The following is a 20,902-nucleotide window of genomic DNA, read 5'->3' as shown; positions in this document are numbered from 1 at the left end:
GCACATAATCCACTAATCAACAACTTCCATTCAAACTAGAACAAGTTTGCTCATGTTCCAGTCTCTTCCTATGGGAAAGACTTACCTGACACTTCTGGGTCTCTAAGTACTCTTCCCTTACTCAAATTATATTTACTTAACTATGACAGTTGTGTCCCCTGAATAGAATTTCCTTGAAGGCAAGGGCAATTTTTCATTTTGTCTTTCTATTTTCTAGTGCTAAGTACAATGCTTTGTATATAATAGGGGCTCATCATCATTGAAAGCATTTCACAACATGGCTGAAAACATTGTGCTTTTTTCATGGGAGCAAGCACACAGCTAGTATTTGAGCTGGATTTGTATCCAGAACTTCTGACTGTAAGTTAACTTTTTATCCACTACACCATTTAGTCTCTCCCCCCCCCCCACCAGTCTCTAAAGTGCCTCTTTAATTATTTTTTTTTTGCTTTTTGGAGGGGTTAAGTGACATGCCCAAGGTCACATGGCTAGTAATGTTAAGTGTGTGAGGCTAGATTTGAACTCAAGTCCTCCTGACTTGAGGGCTGGTGCTCTATTCACTATACCACTTAGCTGCCCCACCTCTTTACTTTTAAGGCAGCTGGGTGGTATAGTACCTCTTTACTTTTAAGGCAGCTGGGTAGTGTAGTGTGTGAGGCCTGGAGTCAGAAAGACCTGAGTTCAAATCCAATCTCAGATACTTATTGACTGTGTGACCCCAGGCAAGTCACTTAACCCTGTTTGTCGCAGTTTCTTCATCTTTAAAATGAGTTGGAGGAAATGAAAAACCACTCCAGTATCTTTACCAAGAAAATCCTAGATGGGATCACAAAGAGTTGGACACAACTGAACAACTTTCAAGGCCAAGTAAGTACCTTTCTTCTTTCTAGACCCTTACTCCTACTACTTAGAGTGAACTTTATGCCCCAGAATGCTAACTCTCCAAAGTAGTTACATTTTAAGCCTTAGAAGGCCATGTCTCCTATAAATCAGGAATAGATGAGGACATACACTGTCAAACAATGGATAGTATCAATTGTTTTTGCTGAACTAGGTTATTTTTTAGAATAGAACACTAGGTTAGGGAGTGAGGATGAAATAAAATAGAAATAAATGTAATGTACACACAAAAGAATTAATAAAACTTAAAGGGGCAAAACATCTAGATGAAGGAGTCACTTTGGGGTGGTGGGGAGCTCCTTTTGCCCCAATGGTCTAGTTGTTGAAGTATCTCATTTTGAATTAGTAAACTAACATTCAAGTTCTTTTTGAGCCTGTATTAAACTTTATTTATTTTTACGTTATGGACCTATTGAGTAGTCTGGTAAAGCAGATGAACCTTTCCTCAGAATGTCCTTAAATGCACAAAATAAAATCTTAGGATTGCAATGGAAACCAATTAAATTAAAATAAAAATTGGGTTTTTCCCATCCAAGTTCAAAGACCTCCATTATCCCAAATAAAGGATCCCTATGTAAGAAACAAACATGGTATTTGCTACAGCCCAGGATTGTTTAGTGTAGGAGTAAACAGGCCTATAAGCTTTACTAACTTGTACCTGTGGCTTGCTGAAGGAAAAATTTGTTTTGATTCCAGGGTGCACAGGAGACTGAGAAACAAAATATCTAGTTTATGCAATGCCCCCTTGGTTTTTTATTTTCGTGTCATACCTACACACACTTTACCCCATCCCTTTAGCTCAAAAGGCTTTGATTCACAACCCTTTCTTTCTCACTTTATTTTCTTCCCTACCTTGAGCCTAGGTCTCTCCTGCAGCATACTCACTAAGCCCTCTATTACTGGGACATCTAGTAAGAATTGAGTGAGACCTGGGAAGTCAGAGAGGGAGCTCCAGGCTTTTCAAGTGGAGGAAAAAGGGAAGTACTTCAAGAAAAGAAATTTCACTCCTGGGGGAAGACAGGAAAATAGGAGCCGGACAACTCTAGTTGTCCTTCAGTTGACCTTAATCATGGTAGGAAAAGTGAAAAACTAGGAACTGTGATGAATGGTATTCATTTATGTGGCCATTTAACATTTTCATCGATGCCTCATTCTCTTGTAGCACACTGATGTACATATATAACATTAAGTACTAATTATTTTGTGAGTTTTGCAAAATCATGATTTTCTACACCTACATGTTTAGTGTTCATGCACCATGGTTGTTTGCTCACAACTTAAAAGATGAGAACATTAGTCACCAGTCCCAGCCCCTCTTCTTTTTAATTTTTATTCAAGTAATTTGGCACAATTGAGCATGTATTTCTGTGATAGGGAAAAGACAGGCCTCTTCTCTTATGATGTGACTTGACCTTATTATCAGATTAGGAAAAGCAGGGAGTAGTAGTTTACATGAATTACAAAATCACTCTATTTGGTAGACACTCACCTAACTTCTTTCAAAAGGTTAACTTTAATCCCATCCAAAAGTTGCATTCATTCAGCTATTTAAAGGCACGTCCTTAAGTTAACATTCTGGCAGGCCACAAGGATGTAGCTTTTAGGATGTCAAAATCTACAGCTACCATACTGAGTTTCCCTTACATGTGCCCTAAATACAGGATATCTGAAAGTTTTAATAGCTTAAGATTGAACTGAGACTTTTCCAACACACTGTATTTTTTTTTGACAGAGGTCTTAGGGCACAGAAATTTGGAATCTCCCATCATATTTTGAAATGGTCAGCTAGTGCAATGGCTAGATCACCAGGTCTAAAGTTAAAAAACTGCTTTTATTAGCCAGACTTCCTGAGTTCAAAGCCAAGCTCAGACACTTGTATGACACTGGGCAAGTGCCTGTTTACCTCAGTTTCTCATCTGTAAAAATGGAGAAGGAAATGGCAAACCACTCCAATATCTTTGCTAAAAAAAACCCCAAATGGGGTCACGAAGAGTCAGACAACTGGAATGATTAAACAACAAATTATATGTCAAATGATTAAATTTTTTAAAATTTAAATTGAAGTACTGGTTCAGTCTTTTAAGCTCTCCTCGCTCACCATAAGCATGAATAGTTGGTTTTCAGAATATGTGAAATAAAAACCCAGCCTGATCCCACATCCAAAAATTCCTTGCTATTATGCCATGCTTCCTTCTCTACATAAAAAAAAAATTTCATTAATCACTTTTAAAAGAAAAAAATGCCAATATTCTGTGGAAGCTAGAAGGGCAAACATTTTGGTTCTCCAAGGAAGAAAGTCAAACTTTTCTGGTGCTCACCATTAAATCGTTAAGTTAGCTTTAGTCTCTTGGTGAAGAGAATGAATAGGTAGCAATAAATATTGTTGAATATGAATAGGAAATTGAAAATGAAAAAATGAAATAGAAGTGCTTAAGGGGTCCTTAGTTTTGGTAAGAAGAGTTAAATGACTGCCTCCCTCACCACTCCAACTCCTGAATGACATTAAGTACTAAAGTACTCATTAATTTCTTGAATTCCTCTCAACATTAAGTCTTGTTCCTCTCTTATTAGGACCCAAACTCCCCACAGTTCCAATGAGATGTCAGCCTTAGCATCTTTTGCCTTAGGTCTAAGTAAGAATGATTGATCAACCACAAAAGATCCCATGCCATAGATGAAAGGAAAAAGACTAACATACTCAGCAGTCCACCAGGTAGAAGTTAAGAAAGGGCCAGTAATCTCTAGCCATAAGCTACATTTGAAATGTTTCCAACCTTTCATTGTTAAAAAGCATTTAAGTAGTTTTTGAATATGCAGCTGTCCCATAACTTAACCAGCCAACTTCATGCTTTTTAGAAGGCCAGACACAAAGCACCTAGAACAAACAGCATGAATCTGAGGATATATATAGAAAGAAACTTTTTATTAATTTTCAATATTATTTAGAACAAAAAAGTTTTTAAGGTCAAAATAAAATTGCCAAAGCATTCACATAACTGGAAGAGGGGAAAGAGAGAAATAGTAAGAAACCCCAACCTAAAAAGGGCCCCAACAAATATACTAGTTGTGGCAATAGTTTTTATGATGGTTTATTTAATACAGTTGCTTAGACTGCAGGGCTACTGTTAGCCCCAGTAAATCCTTAAGTAGTTGCACAGTTTAGCAAGTTCTACTCAAGTTCGAAACCTAATTCTCCCATTTTGTATATCAAAGACAGAACTTGACAACCAGCCAGATGAGTACTGGAAATTCCCTACAGTGAGCTGCCAAAACCATTTAAAATTTAAAATCCATTCTCCCATTCTTTAGCAAGTTTAAGGCTGAGATTTCTCTAGAACTGGGAAAGGATGGCATTCATTAGCTCTACCCCTCCTCAACTTTGAATTATTTGCAGCATGATACTTTTAACTTAGATGAGTCATGGTATCTAGCTGGCAGAATAAAATGTCACTTAAAAGGTTAAGCTGTGCTGCGTTCAAGCTGTTTGTCCTCGTGGCTGGATGTCTCTTGCCTTTCACTCTGGTGCTCAGCAATCCGAGGATAAAAGGGACCTACCAGCCAGTTGAGAGGAGTGTTATTAACAAGATAATCCATCACATCATCTAGAGACTCCTTCATTTTCTGCAGCTGCCCTTTGCTGGAACTGAGGAGACCATCTGATACTTCCTTAAAGGAAGTGGCATTTCGAAATACTGAGTAGACTTCACCAGCCATTGCCCCAACATGGTGGGCTTGGTCTTGAATATTCTGGGGTATCCCCTGGATATTGGACATAAGAGTAAGGCAGGTGGTCTGGAGCTGCTGTGTCAGGTTCCGAGCTATGGCTAGAGTCTGGGATTCAATATGCTAGGGGAGGGGGTGTGGGAAGGAAGAGAGAAAAAAAAATAGTTAAAATTAATCTGCTATGGATCCCTTTGTTCTTGGGAGACATAACAGAATGGCATAATACATGTTATAAGGTATACATATGAATACCTATTAGAAAGAAATCTTGGAGTTCCTCCTTAACAATGGGAGGCAATAATTCATGGAGGAATGTAAATAAGCAGGAAGTAAACTGTTGGACCTATAAAACCATTATCTTATATGTACAGAAGACCAAAACTAAGGGAGAAACTCCCAAGTGGCAGTATCAACAAAACTGCATGAACTTTTAGTATTAGAGTACACAAAACTCCAGAAAAAGCCATAGAGAAATTAGATTATGTGAATTATATTATTTACTCAGGAATTTTCTTTTTTTTTTTTATTAAATGCTTCATTAACTTCTAGTTTACATCGTTCATTTCCACAAGATTTTGAGTTACAAATTTTCTCCCTGTTTTTCCCCCTACCCACTGCCCCCAAATAGCAGTCCCACTGGATATCCCCTCCTCCAATCTGCTCTCTCCCATATCCCCTCCAACTTTCCAGCAGGGCACAGGAATTTTCTAATGAAACATCTTTGTTTTACTCCAAGTTGTCATTTACCTCTGCACAATGGGATTCATCACTGTCATCATGGCCTATACTCCTCTTCAATTCCAGCCATGAAAGATACAGCTTATCCTGGGCATCCTGTAGTTTTTGGTTGGCACTATTAACATTCTTCCTGGCAAACTCTATCTATATTGCATAGGAAATGAAAGAACCATATTAGAATAGAAAACAGGACTACATGAACTCAGGAATCCACAAACCAAGAGGTCAGACATTATGCTTATGAATTCTAAAAATGAAAGTTTATACCAACACACACACACACATAGTGGGGAGGGGGGGGATGGTGGGAAGAAGGGGGTAGAGAAATGGCAGAAGTTCAATAAATTTTGGGGCCTTATATAAAAAGTTAGTTCAGTCCTTTTCAATTTAGAGGTTTTTTTGGGAGGGAAGGAGGGCTGTGGTGGTGAGGGAAAAGGAAGAAATTTTATGTAATCTAGGAAGAAATACAGTGATTTTCTAATTAAGGGATTTTGTGTTACAAGAAGCATTAGAAGTCTAGTGATGAAGACCAGAGAATAGAAAAATTTTACAGACAGGCAGAACTGATTTCTAGTTTAGTTTTCTTTCTGCTAAACTATGCTTCCTTCTACCTCTATCTTTTGAGGCACTCAAAAGTATTTCACTAATGCAGTTTATTGGTGAGATAATGATCCATAAAATTCACCACCACTGTTTGCATAGATTAAGAAGAGACATGAAAGGTATAAGCATACAAATTAAAAAGACTGACACTGAAATAAGCTTTAAAGGGTTCCAAATTTATTTAGAATAGTTTTCATATGAATTGGCATTAGGTTTCATCAGAATTCATAATGCTGCCTGATCCACAGTTTGCTTGGTAGAAATGGTATCAATTTGGTATATCTATTTTAAGAATACCATCTAAGCCAATCATTACCAATGTATCTGTTTAACATTAACTCAGGTAAAAAAAAAACATATTCCAATCTAGTTCATAGCTATTTGTTCCAATTAACATAGAAGAAGGGTAAGTTGTCACTTTAAGTGACATAAGTACCAATTATATTAAAAAAAATATGATTAGCTAAACACCATGAGCCATAAAGTAGTCAAAAGATATGCTAAATTCTTAAAAGATGAGCTAAATGGTAAGTGACCATTTACAGATATGCTACAAATTATTAATGGTAAAAAAAAAAAAGCAAATTAAAGATGACTGGAGTTTTGCTATAGATCACAAACTCACAAAGACAAAAATGGCAAAAACCAACACTGGAGTGTATGGGGGAAGACAAGCACTCTGATGTATTGTGAGCAGATCTATGAACTGGCCCAACCAATCTGGAATTAGAGAGGAAAGCGGCTTATTCCTATACTTTTTGATCCAGCAATCCTGCAACTGGGCATAGCCCAAATAAACCAAAAACCAAAACAAAGGTCCAATATATACCAAAATATCTGGATCACTCAATGGCAGCAATGAATAAGAAACAAAGTGGATGTCCACTGCTTTAGGAATTGCTGAATGTAATGAAATATTATTGTGTATTAAAATATTACCAATGAGGAATTCAGAGAAATATGAGTGGGTTTGTGTAAACTGATAGAGAGTAAAATAAGAAGAACCAAGAATACATATGCAATGCCCTCACAACAATATAAATTAAATTACCTGGGAGGAGATAATTAAAATAAATACTTCTCATTCCCAGCAGAGAAGTAGGATGTTCAAAGGAAAAAAATATCTGTATCATCATCATCAGATGTGGTCACTACAGTGAATATTTTTGGCTAAAGAGCTTTGCTTTGTAAGAAGGATTCAATGTGGAGTTGAGTAGGGGCAGAAGTAAGGTAGAGCAAAAGTACTGGATAAAGTTTTGAAAGTATAGCAGCAGTTTTGGAAGTTTGTTCCCTTTCATGGGTTGGCCTACTTATTAAGAGTACCCTGCCCAAGTACTTTTTCCCCATACCATATTTTTCTTTTTGTTTAACATTCTTTTTAAAATCAAAGAGCCTGGGGGCTGTGGGAGAAGAAGCCCTTTCTGTCTCCCAGACTACGTGGCTTCTAGTTGCCAGGGATCCAGGTAAAGCTAGGCCTGTTAATGGTTTGGCTGAATTACGGGTAAAAAACAGGTTATTATGACCTGTCCTGGGAATGCAAGCAGGGTTTATAGCTTGCTAAAAAATGAATTGAATTGCCAAAAACTCACATTAATTTTGAAATTTAATCTGTTTTTACAATGGAGTTTGCTTGTCTAATAGAAAAGTTACTAAGTAGAGTTATAAATCTCTCCCTAAATTCTTCCCAACAATCTGATTTGATTGCCAATTAAGGTTTTTTTTCAATAATCAAGTATTTAAGTAGTGCCTATAGTGTACTAGCCTTTCAGAATACCAAGACAAAAATCCATAATCTCTGCCTTTAAGAAGCTTACATAATACAAGTGATATTGGGAGGAGGGAAGGAGCAGCATGTGAACTGAGTTTTACAAGAGGTGAAGATTCTAAGAGGAATAAAGAAGGTGGAAGCTAAATGAGACAATGGAGAGGCCTGTGGATATACAATGGATAGATGGGTTGGGGGAGGTAGATTGCCTGTGTGGAGGCATGCAGATGCAACATGGTGAATGAAGAGCAACAAAATGGCCAAGCTTGGTTGGACTGCAGTGCATAAAAGAGAGTGAACTGGGTAACAAGGACAGTGCTAGGCTGGAGCCAGATTGTCAAGTGCTTTTAATACCAGAGAAAGTTTGTATTTGATTCTAGAGGTGAAAGGAAGTATTTCCATCCTACCCCTACCTCACCCTCCCAACTAATTTTATTCATCATAGTCAGTGAACTTATAAAAGAAGATTTTTACCAGATTCATAGTGGAATGCAGCTGAGAAATGGTCTCTTGGCCTTTGTGTTTGGCTTCATTCACCCTGCTTAAGGCCTGCTTGTAGGCACGTGAGCGGAGTTTGGTGGACAAAGATCCCAAACGAACATAGTAACTTGGTTTCTGAACCACATCAAACCCTTCAACTTTCTTTGCTTCTTTTTCTGAAATTAAGAGATTGGGGAGGTGGAAGAAGAGTTCAGATTAGTTTTACTGTCAATCTGTAGGAGCTGTGTATATTTAAGATCACAGAATTGTGATGTCATCAAATGCCTTCATTTTAGGGATAAATAAAACAGAAGTCCAGGAGTTAAGTGACCCATCGCACTCAGTAAACACAGAAGCCAAGTCTTCCAACTCCATGACAACACTAACGATAGCTAGCATTTATATAGCACCTACTATGTGCCAGGCACTGTGTGTGGACTAAACTCTTTACAAATACGATCTCATTTGATCCTCACAACAACCCATTTAAGATAGGTGTCATTATCCTCATTTACAGTTGGAGAAACTGAGGCAAAAGAAAGTGATTTGCCCAGGGTCACACAATGTGCCCAAGCCACATTAAGGGACTTCCCCAAGGTCATATAGCTGGAAAGTGTCTGAGGTTACATTTGAACTCAGGTCAGGTCTTCCCGACTCCAGGGTAGTTGCCTCACTACACTTATAATTAGTTGAGTTATACTATTTTGTAATTCAAAGGAATCATAGTTCATTCTTATTCTACCCCTACTATTCCCCATCCCCCAAAATCCAACTTCATATTTATTTGTACAACTTGGAGTTTTAAAATCATCCAAAACTTTCAAAAGAAGCTTTTCTAAGATGGTAGCAACAAGAGCTGATCTTACCTAGTTCCTCTTCAGTGAGCGGAAGATACTGATCCACAAGCAATTCTGACTTGCTAAGTGCATTTTCAACTCCATTGCTCACCATCTGTACCATGCGACTTCCCAAGACAGTGTTGATACTTCCATTCACCGCAGACTTGGTCATTTCCACACTGTCATTAACTGCTCCTTTTGTTCTGCCCACAACTCCGTTAATAGTGTGAGTCACAGAATCCTTGGCACTGGTCACAGTCGTCGTCACAACATCCTTTGCACCAAACACTGCACCCTTGGCATTGGCAACAACCTAGAAGAAGAGGAGTCATTTGATTTCAAGTTGAAGATGTTTCTTCTCCAAGTATGAGAAGGGACACTATAAAAAGACAGACTGGAGGTCAGGGTGGGAGAGACATGATAGGAGACTGATCAGACAAATTTCCAGAGTTAGAACTTTAAAAAATATATATATTTTGATATGTTTTGCATATTTTCATATATATAATGGGTATTCTATTTCTTGCCTCCTCAATAGGTGGGAGAGGAACAAAAGGGAAAGAATTTGGAAACAAAAATAATGATAACTGGGAGCCAAGATGGTGGCCTAGAAGCAGGAAAACTCCATGAGCTCTCCCCGTAACAACCTCAAATACCTATAAAATATGATTCCAAACAAACTTTAGAACTACAGAACACACAAAATGACAGAGAAACAAATCTCCCACTGAAGACAGCCCAGCAGGCTGACAGGTAGGGGTCCATCACAGAGTGCTGGGAGCCAAGCCCACCCCTGTGTGAGCCCATGGTTTTAGCCCCAGGGCAGCCCCTACCAGCAGCAGCTGGAGCCAACTCGGGAGAGTGGATCACCAGCAGCTGTGGCAGTTTCCAGAAATATCAACCCATAAATGCCAAAGACAAAGTAAAAGGACAGTATGGAACTCTGTTGGAACTGGATGGGAAGGTCTAGCCCCTGCCCCCGGAGCAAGAAGTGGCAGAAGTATGGCTGCTTCAGAGCTCCCGGCCTGCAGAGTGTAGGGGGACCAAGTCACCATTCAGAGAGTAATTGCTCTTGCTTTAACTTGCTTGGATCTGGATCACTATCTTGGGTAGAGGTCCTAGGATGTGTGACCAGTGAGCCAGAGCTTGTGGGGGCTATAGAGAGGGCACCCAACGAATAGCTCCGGCAGCTACAAAACCCCCAGCAATTTGGGATAAAGCTCTCCTCTCTGGAAACAAAGTTCTATTGTGGCAAAAAGCTCAAAAGTCAAGTAATTGAGTGCTTCCAGAGGAAGCAAAGCAAGTACAGTAATCAAACCTTTTGGGGGACAAAAAGATCAAAGCATGGAATGGGAGGAAGACAACAAAGTCAAAACTCCTGCATCAAAAACTTCCAAGAAAAATATGAACTGATTACAGGCCATGGAGGAGCTCAAGAAGAACTTTAAAAATTAAGTAAGAGAAATGGAGGAAAATTTGGGAAGAGAAATGAGAATGATGAAAGAAAATAATACCTTAAAAAACAGACTAACTCAATGGCAAGAGGCTCAAAAAGAAAATGAGGAGAAGAATACCTTAAAAAGCCAAATTTGCCAGATGGAAAAAGAATTTCAAAAGCTCACTGAAGAGCATCATTCCTTCAGAATTAGATTGGAGCAAATGGAAGCTAATGACTTTATGAGAAATCAAGATACTATTAAACAGATCCAAACAAATGGAAAAATAAAAGGCAATGTGAAACATCTCACTGGAAAAACCACTGACCTGGAAAATAGATCCAGGAGAGATAATTTAAAAATTATTGGACTACCTGAAAGTAATGATCAAAGAAAGAACCTAGAAATCATCCTCCAAGAAATTCTCAAGGAAAACTGCCCTGATGTTTTAGAACCAGAGGGCAAAATAGAAATTGAAAGAATCCACCAATCACCTCCTGAAAAAGATCCCAAAAAGAAAACTCCTAGGAACATTATAGCCAGGTTCCAGAGTTCCCAGATCAAGGAGAAAATAGTACAAGTAGCCAGGAAGAAACAATTTGAATATTGTGGAAACACAATCAGGATAACACAGGATCTGGCAGCTTCTACACTGAGGGATCGAAGGGCTTGGAATATGATATTCCAGAGGTCAAAGGAGATGGGATTAAAACCAAGAATCACCTACCCAGCAAAACTGGGTATAATGTTTCAGGGGAAAAAATGTCATTCAGTGGAATAGAGGACTTTCAAGCATTCTTGAAAAAACCAGAGTTAAATAGAAAATTTGACATTCAAATACAAGAAGCAAAAGAAGCATGAGAAGGTAAGCAGAGAAAAGAAATCATAAGGAAATTATCAAAGTCGAACTATTTACATCTACATGAAAAAATGATAATTATAACTTATGAAACTTTTCTCAGTATGAGGATAGTTTGAAGGGAATATAAATGTATATATACATATATATATATACAAATATATAGGAGGGTATATGTGCAAATGAATACATATGTAAGTGTGTGCATATATGCGTACAGGTATACATAGACAGAGGGCACAGGATCAATTGAATAGGAAAGGATGATATTTTAAAAATAAAATTAAGAGGTGAGAGAGAAATATAATGAGAGAATATAGGGAGAGACAGAATAGGATAAATTATCTCATATAAAAGAGGCAAGGGAAAACTGTTACAATGGAGGAAGAACAGGAAGGCAAAAAGGGAATGGATCAACCTTACTCTCATTGAATTTGGCTTAAGGAGGGAATTATATACCCACTAAGTTGGATATCTTACCCTACAGGAAAGTAGAGGGGAAGGGGATGAGAGGGGAGGATGATAAAAGGGAGGGAAGACTGGGGGAGAGGGTAGTTAGAAGCACACACTTTTGAAAAGGGACAGGGTCAAAACAGAAAATAGAACAAGTAGGAGGCAGGATAGGATGGAGAGAAATATAGTCAGTCTTTTATAATACATCCACTATGGAAATGACTTGCATAACTACATATGTACAACCTATATTGAATTGCTTATCTTCCCAGTAAGGGTAGGTGATGAGGGAAAAAGGGAAAGAATCTGGAATTCAAAGTTTTAAAATCAAATGTTTAAAAAATATTATTATTATTATCATTTTCATGTAACTGGGAAATAAGGTACACAGGCACTGGGGTATGGAGATTAATCTTTACCTACTGGAAAGTTGGAGGGAGAATGGGGGAGGGTATAGGAGAGAACAGATTGGGGGAGGGGGTATACAATGGGATCACTGTTTTGGGGTGCTGGGTAGAGGACAAACAGGGAGAAAATTTGTAACTCAAAATCTTGTGGAAATGAATTTTGTAAACTAAAATTAAACATAAAACTTTTAAAAATGATAACTATATTTCAATATGATTGGCTTCTTTTGTTACCCTTTGAATTTTATGCATCTAAAAACATTTTGAGAAGGTATCTATGAGCTTTAGAAGTGCCAAAGGGAGGCAGCTAGGTGGCATAAAGGATAGCACTGGGCCTGGAATATAGAATACCCAATATTAAATCCAGTCTCAGACACTTGCTGGCTGTGTGTCCCCAAGCAACTTTAACTGTCTGCCTCAGTTTCCTCAACTGCAAAATGGATATAATAGCACCTACTCCCCTTCTCCAGCTGTTGTGATAAACAAACAAGAGGGGTGGCTAGGTGGCTCAGTGAATAGAGCACTGGCCCTGGAGTCAGGAGGACCTGAGTTCAAATCTGGCCTCAGACACTTAACACAAAAACTAGCCTTGTGAACTTGTGACCTTGCCCTACCTTCCCCCCTCCAAAAAGCAAAAAAAAAAAAAAAATTGGGGGGAAAAAAAGAAAAACAAAATAATATTTGTACAATGCTTGGCACATATTAGGTGCTTCATAAATTATTTACCCTTTTGCTTCCCCATGAAACAAAAAAAGTTAAGAAGCTCTATTCTGTAGTCTAGAAGATGTTCCTACTTCCCTTATGCCTGTATACAAGATCACACACCAGTCTCTATATATGACCATAGTTCTTAGAGGATGTATTCTCATTCTCCCTTGTCTAGGAAGAATCCAAGTTAGGAAGCTAAGGTCTTTTTACCTTCCATGTCACTGACATAAAAATTCTAACATGAGGGGAAGAGAGATAAAAAGAGTACTGGCCTGTAGCACTACTTGACACCATACTAAGAACAGTCACTAAATTACAAAGGAAAATTTTTTTGAGATTAAGAGAAGAAATGTTTAACAGCCACTGCTCTTTAGAAAATCAAGTGTTCCTTGGATGTTTCATGGCATGGAGCAGACACTATCTCCTGAGCTCAATCAAGGCATGAGTTTGGACTCCCTCAAGCTCAACAGGGGCAGTTATATGGCACAGTGGATAGAGTACTGGACCTGAAGTCAGGAAGACTCAAATTTTCCTGAGCTCAAATCTGACCTCAAATACTTACTAACTGTATGACTTTGGACGAGTCACTTAACCTTGTTTGCTTCACTTCCTCATCTGTATAATGAGCTGGAGAAGGAAATGGCAAACCATTCCAGTATCTTTGCCAAGAAAACCCCAAATGGGGTCACAAAGAATCAGCCATGATGAAACAACTCAACAAGGCAAAAATATAAATAGAGGTCAAAACCTATTATAAATCATCCTAAAACCTGACTTTTTTTTTTGTTTTTCCTCAAAAGGGATTTATACTAGAAGCAAAGATACCTTTAAAGAAAGAAACTGGTTTTGTTTAAGTCATTTATTTAGTTATTCAAAGGCCAAGAGCAGATGAGATTTTACACACACAAAGAAATCACTTAAGGCTCCTTTGAATCTATTAATCCCCTTAAAGGCTATTGAAGAAAGCTGGTGATTTTTCCAGCTGGGAGGAGAATAATTTAACTAGCTTAGATACCTTTGACTTCAGGGTCAATTACAATAATTAGGTTGAGAAAAACAGACTGGCTATGCTGGGTCAAGAAGATACCCCTTCTCCAAACAAACTTAGTAGTTGGATTGAGGTTAACATTTAAAGAACTCCAATGATTCCTTAGATTAGGAACTATCTGGAAACACAGGCTAAATCTAATAGTTAAGACTTCAACAGCTTAGTCTCAAAATAAAAGTGCCAACTCATATTAGGTGATAATGAGTTAGATGTTAGATTGGTTAAATCCTCTGAAAATAAGAGTAAGGAAACAATAGAAACTAGATTCATGATTAATAGCTTTTGCTACTTTATTATTCAAAATTGAACGTATTAAGATCAAGTTCACAGAAGAAAAATAATTCTGATCTAGAAACTGCATCAAACCTGTAGATCTTTATTCACAACTGTGTTGCCATGAATATTTTTAATTTCAAATAATCCTAGGGACTGATGGTGAAAAAGATCACTCAAATACCTATTAAGCACCCTGTGCTTAGGAAGGTAGAGATGATAGATAACCTGCTCGCTTAAGAGACATTTCTTGGAGAAGGGAAATTATTAGGGGGAGAAAGTTATGGAGGAAAAAAACATATATATGTATATAAACATATCTATGAATACCTTTTTCCTTATATGTAGGCAAATAAAGAGGAATAGACAAGATTGAATTCTTGAATTTGAGGATGAAGGGTAACTTTTAGTTGTGGGTGTTAGTTGGGTTACAACAGAGAGAATGCAAAGGAAGGGTTCACAGAAGGTAGTAGCAAAGTTGAGCCTTCCTTGAAACAAGAGGAAAAAAATCAAGTCTAATCTAAGAACAAGCTGGGGAGGATGGGGGGAAGGCATAGAAAGGTGAATGAAAAAGGAGCAAGGAAGTGGACTAGGTAGTTCAATTTAGCTAGAATTAATGAGAGTAGTGTGAGTTTGCTGGATGTTTCTTATTTGGAGCCTTATTTCAGGGACCCTTGAGTACCAAAATCAAGAGTCAATATATTTTGTCTAGAAATCAAACAGATGAGCAATATGATTATAATGATAAATTAGAAAAAAACACTTGGAAACATCAATGTTGAGAAGGAATTCAAAAGGGGAATAGGTGATAGGCAAGAAGATTTGGTTATGAGACTATACAGGAGTAGAGATGAAGGACCAAGGAAAGTGACCATTTTGAGAATGGATATAAAAAATACTGCAGAGATAGAATTGATAAGATCCAGCAACTACTGTACAAAATGAGGGAGAAGGAGGACTTGAGACAATATATTTCATACAGAGGTGATAACCTAAGATTATAAATCCTAGCAAATGGGGAAATGGTGTTACCATCAACAGAAACAGAAGTTGAGGAGGACAGTTAATTCCATTTGGACATTTTCCTGAAAATTCAAGATTGATATATTTTTTTTTCCAATTTGTTAAATGACCTATTTTTAGTTTTCAACATTCACTCGCATAAGTTTCATTTTTTTTTTGTCAAAACAATGAATATGTAGCCAGACAGCTATAATTTGGAGTCTTCTGCAGAGGTGATAACTAAAGATACAGAACAGATGAGGTCATGGAGGGAAATAATAGAGAAAAGAAAAAGTCAAGAGACAGAACCTTGAAATTCACATTTGTGGGTTTAGAAGTGGAAGAACAGAAAAGTAGACAGAAGCAATGAGTTTAAGATGCCATGGAAAGTGAGAGGATGAAAGGGTAGACCTAAATGTCTTACCATCAAGGTCAAGGAAGATGAAAGAAAAAAAATTGATTTAATGCTAGTGACTTAGTAAAAAGTTGGATTAATATGACGGTAGGCTTCTAGAAACTAGATTCCAAGGGACTTCAGAATGCACAGTGTTGAGAAAGCAGAGGCAATGTGTATAAAGGTCAGTTGCCCCTTCCAGTGTGCTTTTTATATTTTCTATCATCCTTTCTTGTGAGTTTTCTTTACCTAGGCCTATACAGGCCCTTTCTAATCCATTATTTTTCAACCACAGTAACCTAGGAAGCTAAAGAGCCAATTCCAGTATTCAAAATGGTAAATAAGCAAATTAGTAAGGAATTGAGCAATCTGTGCATAGAAGGCATAAATGTTCCCTGCACACATTCCATGACCTTTCTCTCCTGCCTGTACTGAGGTTTCTCTGTTACTGCTAAGTTCTAAGTTCCAGGATCTAGATTACAGAGAATATCAGGGAAGTGACCTTCTCTTACAGAGAATGAACAGGGAAGACATCACTGTACTTCATTTGGCAAGAAGGGAAGCCTTCTGTTCTGGCATCCTGTGGAAACTTCTGAGAAATAGGCTATAACCCAGCTTGACAGACTTAGGGTTTTCTTTTGCTTTGTTTTTATGACCCATGAAAACCTGTCTCATTCTACTGTTAAGAAGTACTTGGTATACTTGTGTAGTCAGAAAGGTGCACACATAGAGGTCACCTGGTTATAGGATTTCTTAAAATGGGAGATCTTTCAAAACTACTCTAACCATTATCAGAGGAATAATTGACAGTCTAAAAACAGCAATTACATCTAGGTCTCAAGATCTTATCTATTTCAGAGAACACTAGAAATATATTGATCAAATGATACTCAAAGTTATTAGTGCAATACACTTTCAGATTTGGCTAATGTGTAGAATTGTGTACTTATAAAGGGAGGATATTTATTTTTGGCTTGTGAGAGGGGAGATAAGGATATAAATATCAAAGACAAGGGAGTACAAAAGGTGGTTCATAAGGAGAGCAGCACTGGAAATACCCAAATAAATTTTTGGTGTCATATGTAATCCTGTTCTGTTTTTGTATAAGGAAATACAAACACTTGTAAAGTTCACAACAGTTTTTTAAATTATTAAGATATAGACTGTTAAAGAAAGAAGCTCATATGAAAGATCATAAAGTTAAGAATGGGAAGGAACCTTAGAGCTCATCTTTATATTGCCACCTTTTTTTTTTTTAGAGGAAACAAAACCATACAGTAAAGAAATTTCCTAAGGATCTTGAGCAATTCAGTAAGATAGACCAGGTTCTAATTTAACACCAAATCAAGTCTTCCACATGGCAATAATACACAAACACTTTCATGGTTGTATGAAAAAGTGGCAGGACCCTGGAGATAGTAGTCCTATAGTAAGCCATACTTTCTTCAGGGAATAGTCTTAGTCACAGTGGATGTGGCATTCCTATTTAAAGCATTATATTTACCACTTACTATTTATTGTTCTTTAGGCACAAAGAGAATGAAAAGATTTATTTTTTGAATGAAAATATTTAAAGCAGGGCAGCTAGGTGGAGCAGTGAGTAAAACACTGGCCCTGGAGTCAGGAGGACCTCTGGGTTTGGATCCAGGTCAACTTCAGTTGACACACAAAAAATAGCTGTGTGACCTTGGGCAAGTCACTTAACCCCAACTGCCCTACTCTACCCCCTCCAAAAAGCAAAAAAATATATATATATTTAAAGCAAATTTGTCATTTTCAAATGAAGTTTCTTGGAAATTAGGTTTCACATGTTGGTTTTTGTTTTTTAACTAGGGAATTACTATTTTCTGCTCTTGATATTGAAGTTACTTAGTTCTCCTTTTGACAGATCTTGTGAATATTTGATACTTTTTCCTTAAATCTATTAACATTTTCTAAAAATGTTTCATATTGTTTAACAAAACACAAAGTTTAAAGTAGCCATCAATTTAATTGTAACTAACATATTTGAAGTTACATAAGCAGTTAACCATCAGATTTTTTTTTAAGAGAACTCTTAGCCCAGAGTTTAATGCTACCTCATTACTTCTGCAGTTGCCAATCATTAGCTGATAAGTAACAGAGGAGGCATGGGCATCTACTACCTTGGTGCACTGGGCCTGAATAAGAGCCACAAAGTAACTATGATCCTGACACTACAGTACCACTGCCATGCTTGAGCAAGAACATGAATTTTGTTAGAGATATGACCTACAAGGTGGTGGTGTGTGGGGTTTGCCCCACTGTGAGAAGGGGCCATGAAGCTGTCAGGTCTCTATAGAATATATAGGTTCTGAAATTTATCCCCAAAAGAGTAGGAACTCAACATCCACATCAAGAGGAAGAAAGAGGAGCTAAGCACTGTCCAGGCTGCCTGACAGAGGACAGTAATCTCTGCCTCCCTCCACACCACTCACCTTATAAGGATTTGACCACTAGGATATAGAAAGCCCAGACACCTACCCTGGAGGAGCTTACCTTATCTGTTGGCTGATTCAAAATGGGCAGTCTTTCTTCAATTCTATCCAATCCTAGACAAGCATAGTTGTTGGCAACTGCAACTAGATGGAAGAGTTAATAGATTCAAAATGGTAAATACAGAACAATATGTTGATATTTGTTGAGATGCAAGCTTTGATGCAGAGTGAAAAACAATTAAGTTCTCTTTGAACTTTCATCCCAACAACTTGCTAGAATTGAGTTTTTATAAGCTTAAGTTCCCCCTGAGCACCCAAATCCTCCACAAATACCCAAGTTTACAACAGGGTTCTATCAATCTGCCAGGAAATAATGATAGCTTAGTTACCAAGAAAAAAGTAAATAGATAAACTATGCTAAAGTTTAATATTGGGCTTCATTAATATCCTGCCTTACAGAGATCAACAATATTACAAGTTTTTATTCTAAAGTTAAGCCAGGATTCAGCTTAAATATCTTGTTCAAGGAATCTTGGAAATCAAGGAATAGGCAGTCTCAAAATCCAGTTTTCCTAAGTCTGTTTTATATTGTTCTTATACCAGCCTAACACCAAGGATTAGTTTAAAAATAAAATTTTTAAAAACCCCAAGTATTTATTAAGTGCTATGTGTCAGGCACTGTGTTAAGTTCCTGAGATATCAAAAAAAAGAGAAACTAAACCAAAACAAACAAACAAAAAAAGTTAGGTCCCCTGCCCTTAAAGAGCTTCTATTCTAATGGAGAAAATGTGATAAACACATATGTGTGTACCCACACACACCTACACACATGTGCACAGATATCATATAGTGCAGATATAAACACAAGTGTAATAAATTATGCATGTGCAAATATGTACACACATAAGCATATATATAGGTACATATATGTGTGCATTATAAAACATATACTACAGAAAATACAGGAGATGGAAGGTACCTTAGAGGAGATAGCTTTAGCAGCTGGGAGCCAGGGAGTATAGAACAAGAAAGGCTTCCTGGAACAGGTGGTGCTTGGGCTGAATCTCAAAGGAAACTAAGGGATTCTAAAAGTCATGAGGTTGGAAGACAGAACATTCCAATGAGGGACAACCAGGGCAAAGGCATGGCAAACAGGAAACAGAGAGTGTTAGACGTGGAGGAGCAGCAAATAGGTCAGTAAAGAAAATTGGGAGTTCGTGGTGGGGAGCATAATAAGCTTTCAAATGATAGGAAATAGCCAGGAAGAAGAAAATTAGTCAAACAAAAACAAAAGCAAAAAGCAAACCAAACTACCCTCTTTCCTGCCCAAGCACCTAACATTTCAAGAGTTTTCAAAGCACTTTCTTCCCAAGTACCCAGCAGAGATAGTGTTGTTATATGTATTATATGTCGTATATGTGTTAACTCTGAGATATGGGGCATTATCCAGCTAGTATTTATCAGTCAAGTTTGAATGTAAGTCTCCCACTTAAGTCCAAAGCTCTTTCCATCAGAACATAATGCTTCTAGTCAATGTAGAATTTTATGTGAGGGCTGAAAATAAGAATAATCTAGCCCACGAACACAAAAGGAACATTGGGCATCTCCAATATATTCAGGACTCCAAGTCAATTATTATTGCCCAAGTTGACTTGCTTAGCATAGTTCTTGCCCCCTTCCCTCCTTAGATCCAATACAGTCTTAAGTACATGAGGACTTACTTTGAGGTTCTAATTTCTGGATGATGGGTAAAGCACTGGTCACTGCCACTGAAGTGATGGTCTTCATTCCCTTCTCTGCCATCTCACACACTGATTTGAGGTATGGATACTGATCTTTTGTGCTGATGTAAGCAGATGACACCAAGTCGTAAGTTGAGCTCACCAAAGGAAGATTGGCCACTCTAGTTACCACATTCTGTGCAACCAAAATAGAGGATAAAAAAATGGTTTGGGTCTTCCTAGGGGGAAAAAAGTGTTGAGAGGGAAGATGAGGAAGAAAGAGGTAGAAACCTGTGATAGTAATGGCATTTAAAGATTCCACTGTATTGGCTTGGTTTTCAATTGATTGTGTTAAAACCCAGAGCTTGTTAATCCCACCTGTGGGATGGACTTGTTGACATAAAAAGAGAGTGCTGAATTCGCAGGAGCTGGTGATTTGGAGAGACACAGGAGAGAGGCAGAAGAACTTTTTGGAAGCAGCACTTGTGGAGGCAGAGAGACTGAGAGGATTGCTGAGGGCCACTTTGAATTGCCCTGGACTTTTGAGACCTGCCCCTGGAGCTGCCAAGGACTGAGGAGACATGACTGTTTTGCTGGTACTTTGTCTGTCTCTTTTGATGTTGTTTTGCCAGATTTGTCCACTGGTGAAAGACAGTCCTGTTGTTGAAGAAGTCCTGGAACCTGGCTGTTGGCTAAGAGCTCCTGAGACTGTCCTGCAGACAGAGAGTGAATAGTCCACTGGTGAAGGACAGTGCTGTTGTTGCAAGGGTCTGGGAACCTTTCTGTTGGTTCAGAAGCCCTGAAGAAGGATTTTCTTGTTGTATGTTTACAGAAATCCTGGGAGAGGGTTTTGCTAATGTTTTCAGGGGTCCTAGGACTGTTCTGCTGACAGAGGATAAATTAATGAAGAGATGGCAATGTATCTTGTGGCCTGGTGTCTCCCCAGGAACAAAGATTGCTGAGAACTTGCCTTGGGTCAAGATGAAGAAAAGACCTCCATTTGGGTATTAAGTGCTGTGCTTAAACTTGTTGTAACTCTGGGGTAGATTCAATTGTGATCCAGGGGTGGGGAACGTTTGACCTTTTTGTGTTCTATG

At 38.0% G+C, this 20,902-nt stretch overlaps 1 protein-coding gene across 2 annotated transcripts in view; it reads right to left on the bottom strand.

Annotated features, from left to right (window-relative positions):
- The window catches only part of PLIN2 (perilipin 2), a 34,038-nt gene that overhangs the window by 9,103 nt on the left and 4,033 nt on the right, over positions 1–20,902 (bottom strand). The window contains exons 3-8 of one of the 2 annotated variants that reach the window (XM_069090654.1): positions 19,806–20,001; positions 18,146–18,228; positions 9,076–9,361; positions 8,204–8,385; positions 5,371–5,505; positions 4,456–4,746 (exon numbers count right to left, since the gene is read on the bottom strand). In XM_069090654.1, the coding sequence (XP_068946755.1) occupies positions 4,456–4,746; positions 5,371–5,505; positions 8,204–8,385; positions 9,076–9,361; positions 18,146–18,228; positions 19,806–20,001 (1,173 nt within the window). Of the gene's footprint in view, positions 1–3,802; positions 4,747–5,370; positions 5,506–8,203; positions 8,386–9,075; positions 9,362–18,145; positions 18,229–19,805; positions 20,002–20,902 lie in introns of those variants that run through there. The other variant, XM_069090655.1, reaches the window with a different exon arrangement.

Source organism: Petaurus breviceps, unplaced genomic scaffold (assembly GCF_028583685.1).
Source record: "Petaurus breviceps papuanus isolate PSGF00001 unplaced genomic scaffold, PetGlider_PUasm1.0 187, whole genome shotgun sequence".
Lineage (NCBI taxonomy): Eukaryota > Metazoa > Chordata > Mammalia > Diprotodontia > Petauridae > Petaurus > Petaurus breviceps.
This window is presented reverse-complemented; position numbering and strand designations above follow the sequence as displayed.